Genomic DNA, 16,603 nt, shown 5'->3' with positions numbered 1-16,603 from the left:
ATTCACTGCCAAACAATTTGGTATGCAATGTTCTATAAACGTAATATAGTCTGTGTCTAAAAGGTGTTCTCTAACAAGTACTACTTTTTGTACGTTACACAAGTTCAGTTCTAAAACATGAAGATTATGGGTATATTTTCTATGAGAATATGAATAAAATGTGTAGCTGTGATCAGTAGAGTGTAATGTAATTCAACAGTCTGCATGGATATCTATACTCCCATAAATATTTTTATAGAATGCCTAACTCTAGACTTTCTCTGATATACCTGAGCCATTTTATCACCTCTGTCTAGGCTGCAGTTAATAGCACCACATATTATTAATGGTGTAGACTACTGCATTAACTTAGTTGCCAAAAGTTCATACACTTCAGGGTTTTCTATATTTGGACCTTAAACTGAACATATATAATAAAATGATATGACCCTTATATGTGTTGTGCTAGTACATATCTTCCTTTAGAATCTGCGCCCTTTTTAACTATGTTGCATCTATTCTGGAGAATTATTGTCCCAACACCACTTGTTGTGTTGTGCATACCAGCAATTGGTATTCAAGACTGTTTAGTAAAGTCCTATCCGCAAAATACACATTTCTTGAATACATATCACATTTATACATTATTTCTTTCACTTCCATTTGTTTAGTAAAATTACATTCCCTTATAATCTGCATTCCCCTGCCTCCCCCAACCAATCAATCAATCAATCAGAACACTTGTATAGCGCGCTACTCACCCGGAGGGTCTCAAGGCGCTTGGGGGAGGGGGTCCGCTACTGCTCGAACAGCCAGGTCTTGAGTTGCCTCCTGAAGGCGAGGTGGTCCTGGGTCCATCCCATCATCTCACCCTCTAGTGCAAATCTTCCCACCATCCTCATTGAAGCACCATATGTCTGACCTTTGCCACCCTCAATAGAGGAGCCATCAACTATTAGGGGAATTATCCTTGCCACACCTCTCTGCAGAAAGCCTTGCACCCTCTCTGAACATATTGTCCACCGCTCCACCCAGAGAGCAATTTATCAATGAAACGCATTTTGTTTAACTACAGACTATCTAATCGCTTCTTTTCCTTGATTTCTGAAATAAAAATATTCACCTGAGAGTCTTTTTTCACTTTAAGACAAACTGGCGCTAACAGATGTTATTCTGGGATGGCTTTATCAATTGCTGTATGCAACATCTCCTTTCCACAGAGATGTGACAAAAAACTGGTCTTGTAAAAAAAGTGGGACTTCTGATTTCACTTTGGCTTCAGGTATGGCCTTTTCAAAGATCTTTTTGCCCGAGCATAAAGTTCCTGAAAAAACAAAAACAAGATGGCTCTAGGGTTTAATGTCGTATTAAAGACAATAAGATGTGAACAATTAGGGTTTTAGGGAAAGAGATGTGCATGCCGGATTTTTGATCACAGCCCCAATCACTTAGACCCATGATTTTTGACCGGTCAAATTATGCATGAAATTCGCCGTTCCGTGCAGATTTATGCTCCCAAATCTTCTGACCTGTTAATTCAACAACGATGGTCCTGCACCCAGAAAATTTGTGTGGGAACAGCAGACCAGTCATGATCAGGCAAGGGGGTATCTTCTCAGTGTATGCTGTTCCATCTTACTCGTAACTGGGACATTAAGATTATTTTTGTACATAATGCCATTGCAAACAGAAAACCTCAGAAAAGGTAATCTTACAGAAAAAATCTGCAAATGTTTGCCATTGTGCATATAAAAGATTAGCGAGAAGTAAATTCTCAAAAACTGATTTTACATTTTTGGCTGGGGTCGACCGGAGTGAAAATGATCTCACTATGCAGTGAAAAGTATCTTGCAATGTGAAAAAAAACTTTGCTCAAGCAAAGAGAAACCAGGAAACTTTGCTAGCTTGATGAAGGGTAAAAATCAGATGATTCACAAAACTTTGTACACCCGAGTTCAAAGTGTGACCGGGGTGCTTCTGGTAGCTGAGTGATGTGTATGCGAAGATGCTTCATTACTTAGGAATGGAATGTATGGAACTGTGGTGAGGGAGTTGTCCATGCCTGTATGATTACCTGTAGTGAAAGACAAGAGTGAAAAGATATGGCATGAGCATGGAAGACATATAGCTGCTAGTGAAATATGTGTTACAAATACTACATAGGAACCGGGTGCAGTACCTGAATATCACTGTCAGGGTTCACTGACACAACATTGATGTAAACAATATCGATGTAAAAATATTGAGTAAAAAATATAGACAACAAAAATATAGACTCCTATACTTAAACAGGTTAGAATAAACATAGCGACTAAAAATATCGATGTAAAAAATATAGATGTATAAAATATCAACTTTTATATAAATATAAGATATACTAAATATTAAATATAATTTCAACAAAATAAAATAACTTGAATATACATTTTATTAAAATATAAGAAAAACACTTTGTAAAACAATGAAACACACAACACAATAATTGATACATATATATAGAAATGAAATTCTTTGTATAGTTAATAAAAACCATTACAATGTTACATACTATATTAGTTAAAAAAAAGAAATATGCACTTGTTAAAAGATAAAAAAAAGAAAAACTGCTTCAAGTATTCAAGTTAAGACACTGCAGATAAAGAGAAAGAACATTGGCGATTATGTGAGTCCAAATGATTTTTGTACTAGCTCAAAACTGATAAAAGATACTGGTTAAAAAATTCCAAGAATTCTAATTTGTGTGGTCTGTTCTTTTGTTTTCAAAATTATTAACATACTTGATTACTCTACAAATAAATTGAGGGTCCACTGAGTCCAGCATTTGTAGGATCGCTGACTGGCATGTACGAATTCCTTTTTCGTTAAATTTTGCCTTTAATAAGCATTGGCGTTCACTGTCCATTGCCGGACAAATGCAAATCCGGTGGATTATATCTTGCACAGCGGCACCACATAAGTTGCACCCCTTTGAGCCTAATGATCACCAGCCTGGTTGGTCCGCATTTGTGGGTAATTTTCCCATACGTAAGTTTAGGTATTTGTGTTTGTAGTCCGATGGAAAGGCAAGCTCGAATAGGGTGAGGGGGCGAGCTTTTTGTAAGAACGTAATACCATCCATACATGTGATCGATGTCTCAGGGTTGTCTTATCAACGTTCAGGGAATGCATGTTGGCTGCCTTTTTTGTTATCTTCTTGAATGAGGATAAAGGTATCTTCCTATTCCACAATGATGCCAGCTCTGTGATATCAAGGGAAGATTTTAGGTACTTCGCATACTTGGAATTAGGGTTGTTTTGGATGGCTTCCCATATTGCAGAGTTGATATCGGTTTCACAGTTCAACCAGATGCCGTACCAAAATTTGACTGTCTCATAATTTTTGTGCAATGTTTGTAACTGCAAGCCAAATTCGAGCCGTACCTGCGCGGGAGGGGCATCACAAGGTACTCTAAATATGCGTTTATACACTCTTATTTGGATTTTATCTAAGAGTGGAGCACTCCTTCCGCAATGTAACACGCTACCATAGGCTATTGTAGGAATTAGTTTAGTTTTAATAACTGTTAAAAGGGGAGTGAACAGGGGGCCTTTTAACTGTTTTGATAAGATACTAAATGCATGTAGTAGGGCAGATCCTTTCTTCTCTATAGCGTCAAACTGTGTGCGAAAGGTAAACCGTCTGTCTATATATATATATATTTACTTTAAAACAATTAATAAACTGTTATTTTTAATTTATGTTAAAAGTTTAAAATAATATAAAAAATACAAATATACATTAATGATATAAAATATTTAAAAAAACAAAATCTATAACAAACTAAAACATTAAACTATAAAAAAATATTTAAACTTAGATTTCATAATACAATCAGTGCAACAGCAGGGAAAGTGTTGGATTGCAAAGGGGTAAAAAAAACTATTCCCACAGTAGGGAAAGTGTTGGATAGTGGAGGGGAAAAATTAATATTTCCAATCCAGTGAGTGCAACAGTAGGGGAAGTGCTGGATAGCGAAGAGGTAAAAATTATTTTTCCCACTCCAGTGAGTGTAACATTAGAGAAAGTGTTGGTTAGCTGAGAAACGAAAATTCCTATTCGCACTCAGTTAATATATATATATATATATATATATATATATATATATATATATATATATATATATATATCTATATATTAAAAATGAAAGAAAATCCAAAAATGAAAAACAATATTTTAAAATGAAAAATTAAATATATTAAATATATGAAAAGAAAACATATTATAATATTAATTATATATATATAACAAAACCTTATAAATATTATATAAAATAAAATAATAAATACATAAAAAATAAACTAGAAAATATTTACTTTATTAATACATAAATGTATTTATTGTATTTCCTACCCTATAACACCACACCAAAAAACAAAACACTTCACAATAAAATGTACTTCCATAGTTAAGATAATTAATAATCAATTAAATAATATTTTGATTAAAAACCTAAGAAACATTAATTGCCTAAACAAACGTTAACTCTATAATATCCACAACACACACTTAAATTAAACTATGAAATAATAAAACACAATTAAAACCAATTTTTAAATTGAAAACTATTACTATTAACAACTAATATTAAAGTAATTAAAATGTATTTAATACCCACCCTTTACCCCTTTAAAAGTAAAAACAAAACACAAAAAAAAAACAATGACTCAAAATAAATATCAAATAATTAACATTAATTAACAATTATATCTTAATTATTTAAACACAAATTACTTCCCATCCTTTACACCTATAAACACAATACACACCTAAAATTAATTACACAATTACCTTAATAACATTTTTATTAATGTAATTAAAAACAATTTTAAAAAAATAAATAAGAAAATATAATCGATGTAACACTCTTTACCCCTATAAACCCCAAAACACACACCTAAATTTAATTACACAAATACCAGTTAATTACCAATTAATTAGTTAAAATTAATTAACAACCAATTATTAACTCATCAAATAAAAATCAATTATTTCTTATCCTTTACACCTATAAACCCTACAACACAGACCTAAATTTAATTACACAATTACCATAATTAATTACCAATTAATTAATTAGAATTAATTAAAAACCAATTAATAATTCATAAATTAAAATAAATTACTTCCCACCTTTTACACATTAAACACCACAACACATACCTAAAATTAATTACACAATTACCACATTTTTGTATTGGAAGTGGTACTTGAAATTAGTTATATTCCTCTTGTGCAGGGGGTGTCTATAGTCTTTAGCTCGACTGATGGTGCATTGGGCAATAACACGATTTATTTCTGTGTAATGTTATTCCTATTTTAATATTTTGTTTGTCTTGTTAAAAACTTTGATGGTTATTATAACCAAAGAAAGTAAATTACTACTACTACTATACAATTACCATAATTAATTACCAATTAATTAATTAACATTAATTAACAACCACATATTAATAATTAATAATACATTACTTTACACATTTAAAACTATAAAATCTCAACTAAACAAATATTAATAAATAAAAAATAATCAATTAATTGAATATAATTAAATTACTTCCCACCCTATTCCCCTATAAACCCAGAACCCAGTACGGAACTAAAACCTCAAAATTCAAATACATGTTTTTAATAACTACAAAAAAAGTAACACATATACTAAAAATACAAACAATTCTTATACAAAAAAATACATCACATACATATAAAATATATACTAAAATACATAACATAAATTAAAAACCGATATTTTTAACAACTATATTTTTGCAAACAATATTAAACCCTTCAGTGTTTTTAAAATCGATATAATATACCTTAAGGCGATATTCTTGACCACGATAATCTTGCTGTCGATATTTCCTAACCACGATATTTATTACTCGATATTTGTGCAACTCGATATTTTTTACTCAATATTCTCAATATTCAGAATATGCTCTGACATAAATATTATGTCCTAAATATTGATTACAAATGTATTGCCACAATGGAGTTAATAATAGAAAATCTACACTGAACGAAACAATATTTTTGTAAATGGTAAATTGTTCACATTATGTCACACAACATTTTTGTAAATGTTATTTTGACATACAACCAGAATCCATTTACACCTGTTCATAATTCTTAAAGAAGTCTAAGGGGGTCATTAGGATGGCTTTGTCCGCCCGCCATCCTATCGGTAATTGGGACCGCCTGCCATAAGAGCGGGGGTCCTATCGGGGCCATTAGGATGCGCCCGGCACAGTGGCGGGTGCATCCTGCATTCCTGTCATTGTGGCAGGCGGTGCACTCAGCACCGCCGGCCACAATGCCAGGAAGGCATGTTGTGCACTTCCATGCACAACATGGCAGGCACCGCGCGGTGCCTGCCATGTAGTGCATGGAACTGCAGGAAGGTACCATAGGAAACCCCATGTGCAACCCCCACCCCTCAGAGTCCCTGGGGGACTGAAAAGGGCCCCCGCAAGCAATTACGGCATGCCTTTCCGTGGCGGAAATGCCGCCACAGAAATGCATGTTTCCGCCCCATGATAATATGGCTGGCGGTGTCTGACAGACACCGCCACCATATTAAACTCTTTTACACCCGGTCAACTTGTTGACCGGGCGGAAAAGCGGCAGACGGTCTTTCCGTCTGCCACGGTTCCCCCGCCATAATAATATGGCAGGGGGAAATGAGTGGCGGGCGGGGACGGATCTCGGGCAGATCGCCACAGCCATGCGGGTGGTAGCGATCCGCCCGAGATCCTAATGGGCCCCCAAGTGTATACACGAAAAATTGTATTGTTATAGTAACTTTTTTCACAGAATAACCTTTTGATATGCAGTAAAAGTTATTCTTTGTGCAATGGGTGGGTTCAACCTTTACACTATCTCCCATATGTTAAACTTTGACTGCTCAACAAACCTGAGAGTTAGCCAGGAAACACATAAATGAAAAATATGAGGTTTAACAAGAATTAATAAATATATTAGGTATGTCACACTGATCAGACTAAGAAATATACCTCATGTCTCCTCAAGTCAAGAAAAATATCCCTGCAGTTCTGCACTTAGTTTCAGGTCCTGCTAGTCTCCTCATACAGAGCCACTTCTGGAATTGCTCCTCTGGCTTTTAGCCTAGATTTAGGTCAGTATTAATGCCCTTCCTAGTCCCTAGATCGGGTGTCTCTAGCTGGTTGAGCCTGAGGTACCAGTAGCTTGTAGACACCTGCAGTATAGCTCACAGCCCTGAGTTCATTTTTAAATAAGCAGAGGGCAGTCAGAGAAAATCCTCCCATTTCAATAAATGGCTGTTATCAATACGGCACACGGTCTACAGGCCACTGGGTACAAGATGCCTACGGTTTCTAAATAAGACACTCTGAAATAGGAGACAATTTAAATGATGATTTTATGGAATACAAATAAACATAAAGTTAACCATTCAATTTAATTTTCTACCATTTCATAGTGTCGCCTTTACACTCAGCAGGCATCTTGCTCCCAGTGGCTGGTAGACAAGATGTCATATTTATAATTGAAAAATACAGTCATTTTTGTACGTGAGAGAAATTTACAGTGCAGAAAAAAGTTCCATATTATGAACATTTTTGCAGCACATATGACTCCAGTTTAAATTTCTCCCAGTTTAAAAAATGGTTGTACGTTTTTGTTATACATGTAACGGTACCACATATGGCACAAGGTATGTTGTGTGCCACAAGTACATACAACTAATCACCTATAAACATATATCACATTTATGTGCACACATGTTCATACCTTCTGAAAGATCACACTCTCACTGACACAAATGGCAGCTCAGTCATAGTGCCATAGTCAAAGTATTTTGTCCAAATCGCAGTACCTGGCTCTATGGGCATTAGGCTTAAAGTCAGTGAAGCTGGGCGTGGGGGTCTCTGGTAACATTGCGTGAGTGGCTTGGCCTTCAGTGGCTCACAATGATTTTCAGTCATTAGAAGTAGCTCTATCAGAAGTAACTCTCCATACAGAAAAAGTTGGATACCCCTTCTCCAGATGGACAAAATAGAGATTTCTTCCCATCCGAGTTATTACATAAATCAGAGTAAATTCCCTTTCAGTCTTCACCAGGACTCAGACAGAATTAGTGGCCATCCGTGTCTCACATGGATTTTTTCCCTTTCCATCTCCAGTACTTTTAGATGCTCCATCTAATGTGTCCGTGCAGATGAATCGGAAGAGGCAGCTGGTGATCCGGTGGCGCCCACCTTACTTCAAAAACATGCCGTTCATCATTGTGTATGAAGTAAACATCTCAAACTCCGATGTCCAGAAGGTAAGACATACACGGATCCCTGGGGAGCATAGGGGCAGAGACTGGCCATTGGACAGACAGCAGCGTATTGTCAATTTCAAGTTTATTTATTTTTTTGGGACTCGTATGAGGTCCACATAACATAATACAGACAATTAATGCAATTTAATATAAATTGATAAACCTCTTAAAGAATTTCAATCAATTAATTTAATTTACTGTAAAGAAGATCAGTTGTTGTGCTTTTTCTACTCAGCAAGCAATAACATTTCTAAAAAGAGGCTTAAAAAAATTACAACGAAAGACAAGCAATCTAGAGTATATGAAAATGACGTAGATTAAGTCTTGAATACCATTTTTGCATAGATCACAGGTTATTTTTTATGATTGGGAGTTTTTACCAATCCCCAATTACTTATTTAAAGGGTAAAATATTCATTCTTATTAGGAGAAATAACCAACAAGTTTTATGTTCAACATTCCATGTCAGAAAAGGCTGGTGTCTTTTCAACGTGTAGGAAAAGACACATTTTATTTTTCCTTTTCTGGGCAGGCAGCAGCCTCAAGGATTGCACTAATGCTAACCATGTGTTCTTTTAGTAGACTTTTCAACTGCAGCATTGACATCTCTTCTAATGTATCCTTTTTAATTTGAAACATCCTTAAAGCATAAAAAAAGTGTCTGTAATAAACAGACCATTCCCTTTTCCTGTCAAACTTTACGCAGCACATGAAGGGCCAGATGTACTAAGGTTCCCTTTTGCATTTATTAAATTGCGACTCTGTAGGAACCACTATTTAAGAAATGCAAAAGCATATGCACAAAATTTGCGATTCCCTAATAGCGATTCCTATTAGGGAATCGCAAATAGGAAATGCCATTGTATTCCAGCCTATGGGCGAAATAGGAAATAGTTTGCATTTCCTAAACTGTGATTTCCTAGTGCACATATGTGCGCTTCATGTCACAAAAAATAATGCATTTTCAATGCATTTTTTTATTTTGCACGTGGTTACCATCGACTTGAAGTCAATGGTAATTGCATTTCCCAAATGCCCAATTTGCATTTAGGAAATGCTTTGCACATGTGTTTTATAATAGTCTATAATGGAAGAACTTCTAATCGATGTATGAATCCATTTTGTTGGGATATCATTATCAAGCCTTCAAGTTACAATTAGGGACTTTTCTTTCTTAATTGCTCTAAAAGTATAGTGTCACAGGAGTCATTTTTTTTATTTATCTGGTAGCATCGCTGAGGGGATATTAAGCGCCTCCTCTCTTTCAGAATGTGCAAAAACTCTGAATACATCGCTAGACACTTTTACGTTCAAATCTCCTACCACAGCAATGTTTTTGCAATTTTCCAATTCACCAGTCTCTAATATAAAAGAGAACACTGATTTAACCAGATGCAAAAGGGCGGAGCCAGGAGAAATGTATTTATTCACTAAAAGGAAAGAGAGGTCATCCTGCTTTTTACCAACATTTCTTACAAATCTTTAATCATTTTGCTACGTTAGAAGAATGGTAGTGAAGGCTATAAGGCCAGTCAAAAATATTAGACAATAAAATTGTAATCCTCCCACTTGCATGACCCCTTTTTGAGGGTACTGCTGGACAACTTAGCACAAAATAGTTTTTAGCTTGAAAGATACTGCTCGGCAATGTTTCCTGGATACAAATAATATCAGCGTCATAGTCACACACCAGAACTAACGTTTTAGTATCACAAGAGAGAACAGCCATGTTCCAGGAGATCACTCTCAACCCTGTGTTAACTTCAGTGGTTTTGGTAGAATCCTCAGATGGCTATTATCATTAAAGGCGCCCGCAAGCCAATCCCAATGTCTGGAGTCCTCATCGCTCATCTTACTCCTAACATTACTCTAATCGAAAATGGAAACTTGCCTTCCTCCCCTTACACACTTTAAACTACCATATTTTCTACCTGTCCCCATTGAACATTATCTGGAAATCCCTCTTTTCTGACCCTTCATGGTACCCATGTCCTTTATGATTAGGCTGCTTGCCATTTGTGATCTGTTTTCGAGAAGAATAAGGTACAACAGCTATGCCTTGGCTGAGGAAATAGTCAAACGTTTGTATAATTATTTGAACAACAATTTGTTTTAAATAAATGTGACTTTAGATCTTACATCTAGAGCTGGGTCTAATATTTGTACTAACTGTATATCGTTAGTACTGACCACCTTTAATGCTTCAATATCATACAGACTTTTCAAAAGAAATGATCTATTCATTGGCAACACCAGGTTGTCAAACAGATTAATAAAATCTAGCATACCAGGAATCTCTCAAATATTTGCAGTTTTAGCAATTTTGTGCACAGGACAACAATTAGAGGTTTCTTTTCTTGGTATAATGGAAACACCTTTGCATGAGGATAAAGGGTACTAGAAAAAGGTGAGCAGCTAGCTGAGCTTGTAGGGTTCAAATCGGCCATTCTCCTTTAAGGAGAAACCTTCTCTTGGTTGTCCTCCTCAGATGGAACAATAGGGTTTAAAAAATTAAGGTACCAATATTGAATCACCTTCTTTCAAATCTGCTTGGACGACTTCTAAGTCCGCTGCTGGGGCAAAACGCAGTTTCCTCACCTGCTTTGATGTTTGTTCGATAGTCACACTTTTGTAGATATGTTGCTGATTTTTTTCATTGTAGAGCCTTTTTGATTTTTTCTCTTCCCTGGAAAATAGGATAGATAGCATCATTGGTCTCAGATGAGTTCGTAGCAAAAACCTTTGAAGGAATTTCAGCCATTAATTCAACAAACAGATTTTATAAGCAAAATATCTGGAATCCCTCATACTTGAACTTTTTATGTTTTTTACACAGCAAGGTACACCGGCCTGTGTCCCAAAATCTCTACACTTAATTTGAGGTTTATAAACATAGCAATGGGTCCGAACTGGGGTGGCGAAGTGAGCTATAGAACGATGATGGATTCAACCCAGATCTGTGACTGGGGGTGAGTGTCTGAAAAGTTTCAGCGCTCCATCCATCATCTCTTTGTGTTTGCTTTGTTCAACCTAAGTTGGCAGGGTATGCCAAGACAAGGGTCCCTTGCTCACTTTGCCACTGGATTCAAGCTAGCCTGGCTGATGAGGGGTGTTACCCCGAAAACGGTCCCAGGATGCTTGTTTCTGGTCCAGTGAAGACCTGGCTTGGCAGTTCAGGCTGGACTGGTCCCATAAGGAACAGGGTCAAAACTGATTTGCATATGGCTGTGTCTGAACTGGAGTGGCAAAGTGAGCCAAAGAACAATGATGAATTCAACCCTGATCTGTGACTAGGGGTGAGTGTCTAAAAAATGTCAGCGCTCTACTCATCATCTCATTGTGTTTGTTTTGTTAAGCTGGCAGGGTATGCCCACACGCGGGTCCCTTGCTCACTTTGCGACTAGATTGAAGCTAGCCTGGCTGATGACGGTGTTACCCCGAAACCGGTCCCAGGATGCCTGTTAAGCGGTCCAGTGAAGACCTGGCTTGGCTGTGTCGTATAGTTCCTATAACCTATAAAGATTCTGCACGTTTAGACAACAGGCACGGTAGGACTGGTGTCCGGACTGATTCTAGACACACCTACTGAGTATGCTAGCCTGTAAACCATCTAGCTCACAGTGCCACTAGAAACCCCTCTTACCAAGGAGAGAATAGTTCTTGGCAACTATCGAACATGACAACCCTGATCCCTCAGGGTCATGGAAACAGTGTTACTTGTCGCTCAGTCACTCGTGCTCACTTTGTCTCCGAGAGATACACAGAATAAACGGTGGGGATGTTTTTCACTAAGCATTTATTGAACCATTGTCATTCTAGTGTAAAATAGTTGTGCTGAAACAACCACTAGACAGTAACAGATATAAATAACTCTAGGCACTAACAGAGTAAAAGGATGGTAGATTTCTACCATTGTGCTAAAACAATGAATACAGGCTAGTATATAAAATGCATGACAATAAAATGCGTACTCCTACGATGTGACCCTAACTAGATGTACTGAAGTGTACCTACAATATATGTAGGTGTAAAAGCCAATAATATCTCAAGGATAAAGTCAATCCCATTTACCTGAAGTGAGAGACTGTGGGACCCCGTCTTGGTCTTGCGATGGACACCCCGTGAGGGATGTCAGATCACTGCGAGCTGGAGTGTCTGCTTGCAGGAGCCTCAGCGTCTTGCGTCAGTGTGTCAGCATGTAAGTCCTTTTCTCCTCTGACTACCTCAGAAAGATATGGTGTATATATACCCAAAGCTGTACCCTCTCGGGATATACCTTGCTGTGTCATGTCGGACTAGGATGGCGGAAGGAATGTCCCTTGTACATAGTTTTATGCAGGTGTTAGGAGGCCTGCTGTCCTGCTGTGAATCCAAGAATCCTCATGCATAATGAATGAGGCTTAAGCTTTTCGGAGAAAACCCCATGTCATCTTTAGGCATTACCATAACTAGGTAAAAGGTCAGTACTAAGAACCGTTATGCAGTGTAATATCAGGGGAATATAGGTGAAAGGTGCATTCATTACCTGAGCCGATATTGGGGTACCTATATGGAACATAACAGCAGTTCGGACTGGACTGTTCCCATAAGGAACAGGGTCAAGATTGATTTGCATATGGCTGGGTCTGAACTGGGTTGGCAAAGTGAGCCAAAGAACGGTGATGGATTCAACCCAGATCTGCGACTAGGGTTGAGTGTCTGAAAAGTTTCAGGGCTCTACCCATCATCTCCTTGTGTTTGCTTTGTTCACGCTAAGTTGGCAGGGTATGCCCAGACAAAGGTCCCTTGCTCACTTTGCCACTGGATTCAAGCTAGCCTGGATGTTGAGGGGTGTTACCCCGAAACCCGTACCAGGATGCTTTTTTACAGTCCACTTAAGACCTGACTTGCCAGATCGGGCTGGACTGTTCCCATAAGGAATAGGGTCAAGACTGATTTTCATATGGCTGGGTCTGAACTGGGTTGACGAAGTGAGCTTAAGAACGATGATGGATTCAACCCAGATCTGTGACTGGGGGTGAGTGTCTGAAAAGTTTCAGTGCTCAGTCCATTGTCTCCTTGTGTTTGCTTTATTCGCCCTCAATTGCCAGGGTATGCCTAGACGTAGGTCCCTTGCTCACCTTTCAACTGGATTCAAGCTAGCCTGGCTGATGAGGGCTGTTACACTGGAACCAGTCCCAGGATGCTTGTTTCCGGTCCAGTGAAGACCTGGCTTGGCAGTTCAGGCTGGACTGTTCCCATAAGGAACAGGGTCAAGACTGATTTGCATATGGCTGGGTCTGAATTGGGTGGCAAAGTAAGCTAAAGTACGATGATGGATTCAACCCAGATCTGTGCCTGGGGGTGAGTATCTGAAAAGTTTCAGCCCTCCGTCCATCATGTCCCCGTGTTTGCTTTGTTCGCCCTAAGTTAGCAGGGTATGCCCAGGTGTGGGCCCCTGCTCACTTTGCCACTGGATTCAAGCTAGCCTGGCTGATGAGGGGTGTTACCCCGAAACCAGTCCCAGGATGCTTGTTCCGGCCCAGTGAAGACCTGGCTTGGCAGTTCAGGCTGACTGTTCCCATAAGGAACAGGTTCAAGATTGATTTGCATATGGCTGGGTCTTAACTGGGTGGCGAAGTGTCGCTTAAGAACGATGATGGATTCAACCCAGATCTGTGACTGGGGTTGAGTGTCTAAAAAGTTTCAACACTCCGTCCATCATCTCCTTGTGTTTGGTTTATAAACATACTCATGCTCAAGAAGCTCCTTATTTTCCAGGCAGCTTATGAAGAATCGCAGATACAGCATCTAAAATATGATCTGCGTTATTAGCCAAATTTTCAAGCGAATTTAAAATAGATGATAACATTATTTCCAGAGAAGGCAAAGATTCTGAGTATGGGACATCAATAAGATTATTCGGTAAACAAAAGTCTATGGCAGGGGTACCAGATAACTCAGATCCTCTGAGAGATTGCGAGCTAGAGGTGCTGGGTGTGCTGCTAATTGATTTATAGATGTTTTTGTTGTGTTTGAGGGATATCCTATAGTTTTACTTGTGTTTGCTCTAATGTAGCCTTAGTATGAAAAACAACATCAATATCCAGTAGCATAAAATCTTCTGAAGAGGGAATTATTGTCCCACTGCCTATAGCAGCCAAAGACAAATCATTAGTGTTTGAGCAAATGTTGGTTTGTATGTCTTCAGGGGCCTGCTGGAGAGAAACTTATTGTGATAATAATAGTGGCATTAGAGCGGCCCCTGAAGAGTCCGCCTTTTTCAGAAAATGTCGGAATGGGGGCGATTCCTTTTATTCCATTTAAATGAGATAATTTATTTTGTAGTGGATCAGGTTTAGTCTTTATGCATGACCCGGTAGAGATTATTCTTACCAAACGCAGCTTTCTGGCTGTTATTATAGTCTCAATTGAGTTTGTGTTGCCGCACAGTCGGTTCTCCAACACACCACTACGTGGCTTATAAAGGCCTTAGAATGTGACTGAAAGCTGTGTGGTATCCTAAATGCCGAGTACTAAAAGACTGCGCAGACTGCTCAGCAATCCTGGTGGAAACACCTAGAGGCATAGCACTTTTCAACTGCGCTGAGGAATAATACAGGCAGAATTTCTGCCAATCTTCAGATCAGGAAAAAATATGGCAGTGTTGCTGAATAAAACGGAGCAGAGATAGGAGGGGATTGTAAGTTCATAGAGGACCAGCTCCAAACAGGCACAGCTTCAGTAGTATTTACTACTCACTTGCAAAACATCCAGTCTGGTCTGTAATTCTGATTGTCTTGGGTTACTGTACGATTTTAAAAGAGGGTACTTAGCATATAGGTTTATGAGCTGCGTAGTAGCAGAAATAAATCTCTTACCTCCTCCTCCTCTATCTGTCAGTCAGCCGCCACCTCTACCCATTGGCTTTTGCTGTGTCCAAGTGCCCAGAGCCTTTTGGAACTGCAGGTAAACTGCAGGGAAACCACCCAGCCCAACAATCCACCTGCTGCGCCTCTGTGCAATTCACTGGCTTCCCAGCGAAATCTCCAAAGATGCAACTGGATGCCAGCAAGAGGCAGGGGGCGATACAGCCGATAGCAATCAGCTGGCAAACTTCAAGAAATGCTTTCTCTCTTCTTTCAAGAAGGGAGATTTTCACGGGCTAAAGGGTGGAGTGTAGGTACGCTTGCGGGCTGGAGGCGTGAAGATCAGCTGTGAGGGACGAGAAGCCGACACCAAGCCTGTGGGTGGTCATGAGACAGCGCTATGGCCACATGCCTATCATCAGAAAGAGGAAGAGTCAAGCACCATGAGGAACAAAAAAATGTACTATCACTGCTCGGACTGAGTGGGCTAATTGGATTTGCATAGAGTTGCAGAGCCAATCAACTTTATGTCTTCATTGCCTCACTCAACGGCACAGGTAATCAAAACCTTTCAACTCTGACTTCATGAGCTCAAAGGGTTGGCACAGGGATATGAGATGATTCCACGTCTAGATGGAAATCCACAGAGGAAAACAAACATGTGATATCTAACTCTGAAGCAGTTCCCGCATCTCTCAAGGAGGGCTCTTACTGCCTGTTGCCCTTCTTAGAGGGACCTTCATTCTCTGAGGGCTTTGCTGTCAAAAGTCATTGTCTTAAGAGTCAGCACTGTATAAAATCTCATCTCTCTCTCTCTCTTCCCACCCCCAAAATGTCTCCAATGCATGTTGTCCCTCTAAATGACCCTTAATGTACGTGGTTCCTCCATGCTTCTGCTCTACACCCTGTGGTATTTCTCTTTCCAGGTCGAGGATGTATTGGAGAAAACAGAATTGGTCCTTACTAATTTCAAAGGTCACACAACATATACCATAGGTGTGCGTGCTAAACCCAACAACATCAGCTTTGATGGGTACTGGAGTGCATGGTCGGAGCCAGTGACTGTGGTGACGCCCAGTGGTAAGTCAGAGATTCACAAACTGCTATCAGTCAAGCCACAGGCAGAGCATAGCATCCCCACTGGATGCTGCAAGCCCAGTGTTATAAACAGGTTTCTATCCTGCCTTCCTCCCAAAAACAATGTGGGCTTTTCACTTTAATCAAACAAATCGCTTACTATTGCTCTTCTTGAATCTGGACTCGCTTCCTGAACGGTAGCTTTAGATCTTTGTAAAAGTGCTCTTTACTGCAATTTCAATAAAATGAAACATATGTGCATGTCAAAGCAGCTGTTTGTGAACTACCAATACATTCACTCTAATTTCGAATCTGCTAAACTATCTCTAGTTTGCTGGAAATGTTCATTCATTACGG

At 38.7% G+C, this 16,603-nt stretch overlaps 1 protein-coding gene across 1 annotated transcript in view; it reads left to right on the top strand.

Annotated features, from left to right (window-relative positions):
- The window catches only part of EPOR (erythropoietin receptor), a 163,132-nt gene that overhangs the window by 83,029 nt on the left and 63,500 nt on the right, over positions 1-16,603 (top strand). The window contains exons 4-5 of the mRNA XM_078684180.1: positions 8,179-8,321; positions 16,096-16,249. Coding sequence (XP_078540306.1) covers positions 8,179-8,321; positions 16,096-16,249 — 297 coding nt within the window. The remainder of the gene's footprint in view (positions 1-8,178; positions 8,322-16,095; positions 16,250-16,603) is intronic.

This window comes from Lissotriton helveticus, chromosome 1_1 (genome assembly GCF_964261635.1).
Source record: "Lissotriton helveticus chromosome 1_1, aLisHel1.1, whole genome shotgun sequence".
Lineage (NCBI taxonomy): Eukaryota > Metazoa > Chordata > Amphibia > Caudata > Salamandridae > Lissotriton > Lissotriton helveticus.
Note: the sequence above shows the minus strand (reverse complement) of the source record. Positions and strands in the feature narration are given on the sequence as shown.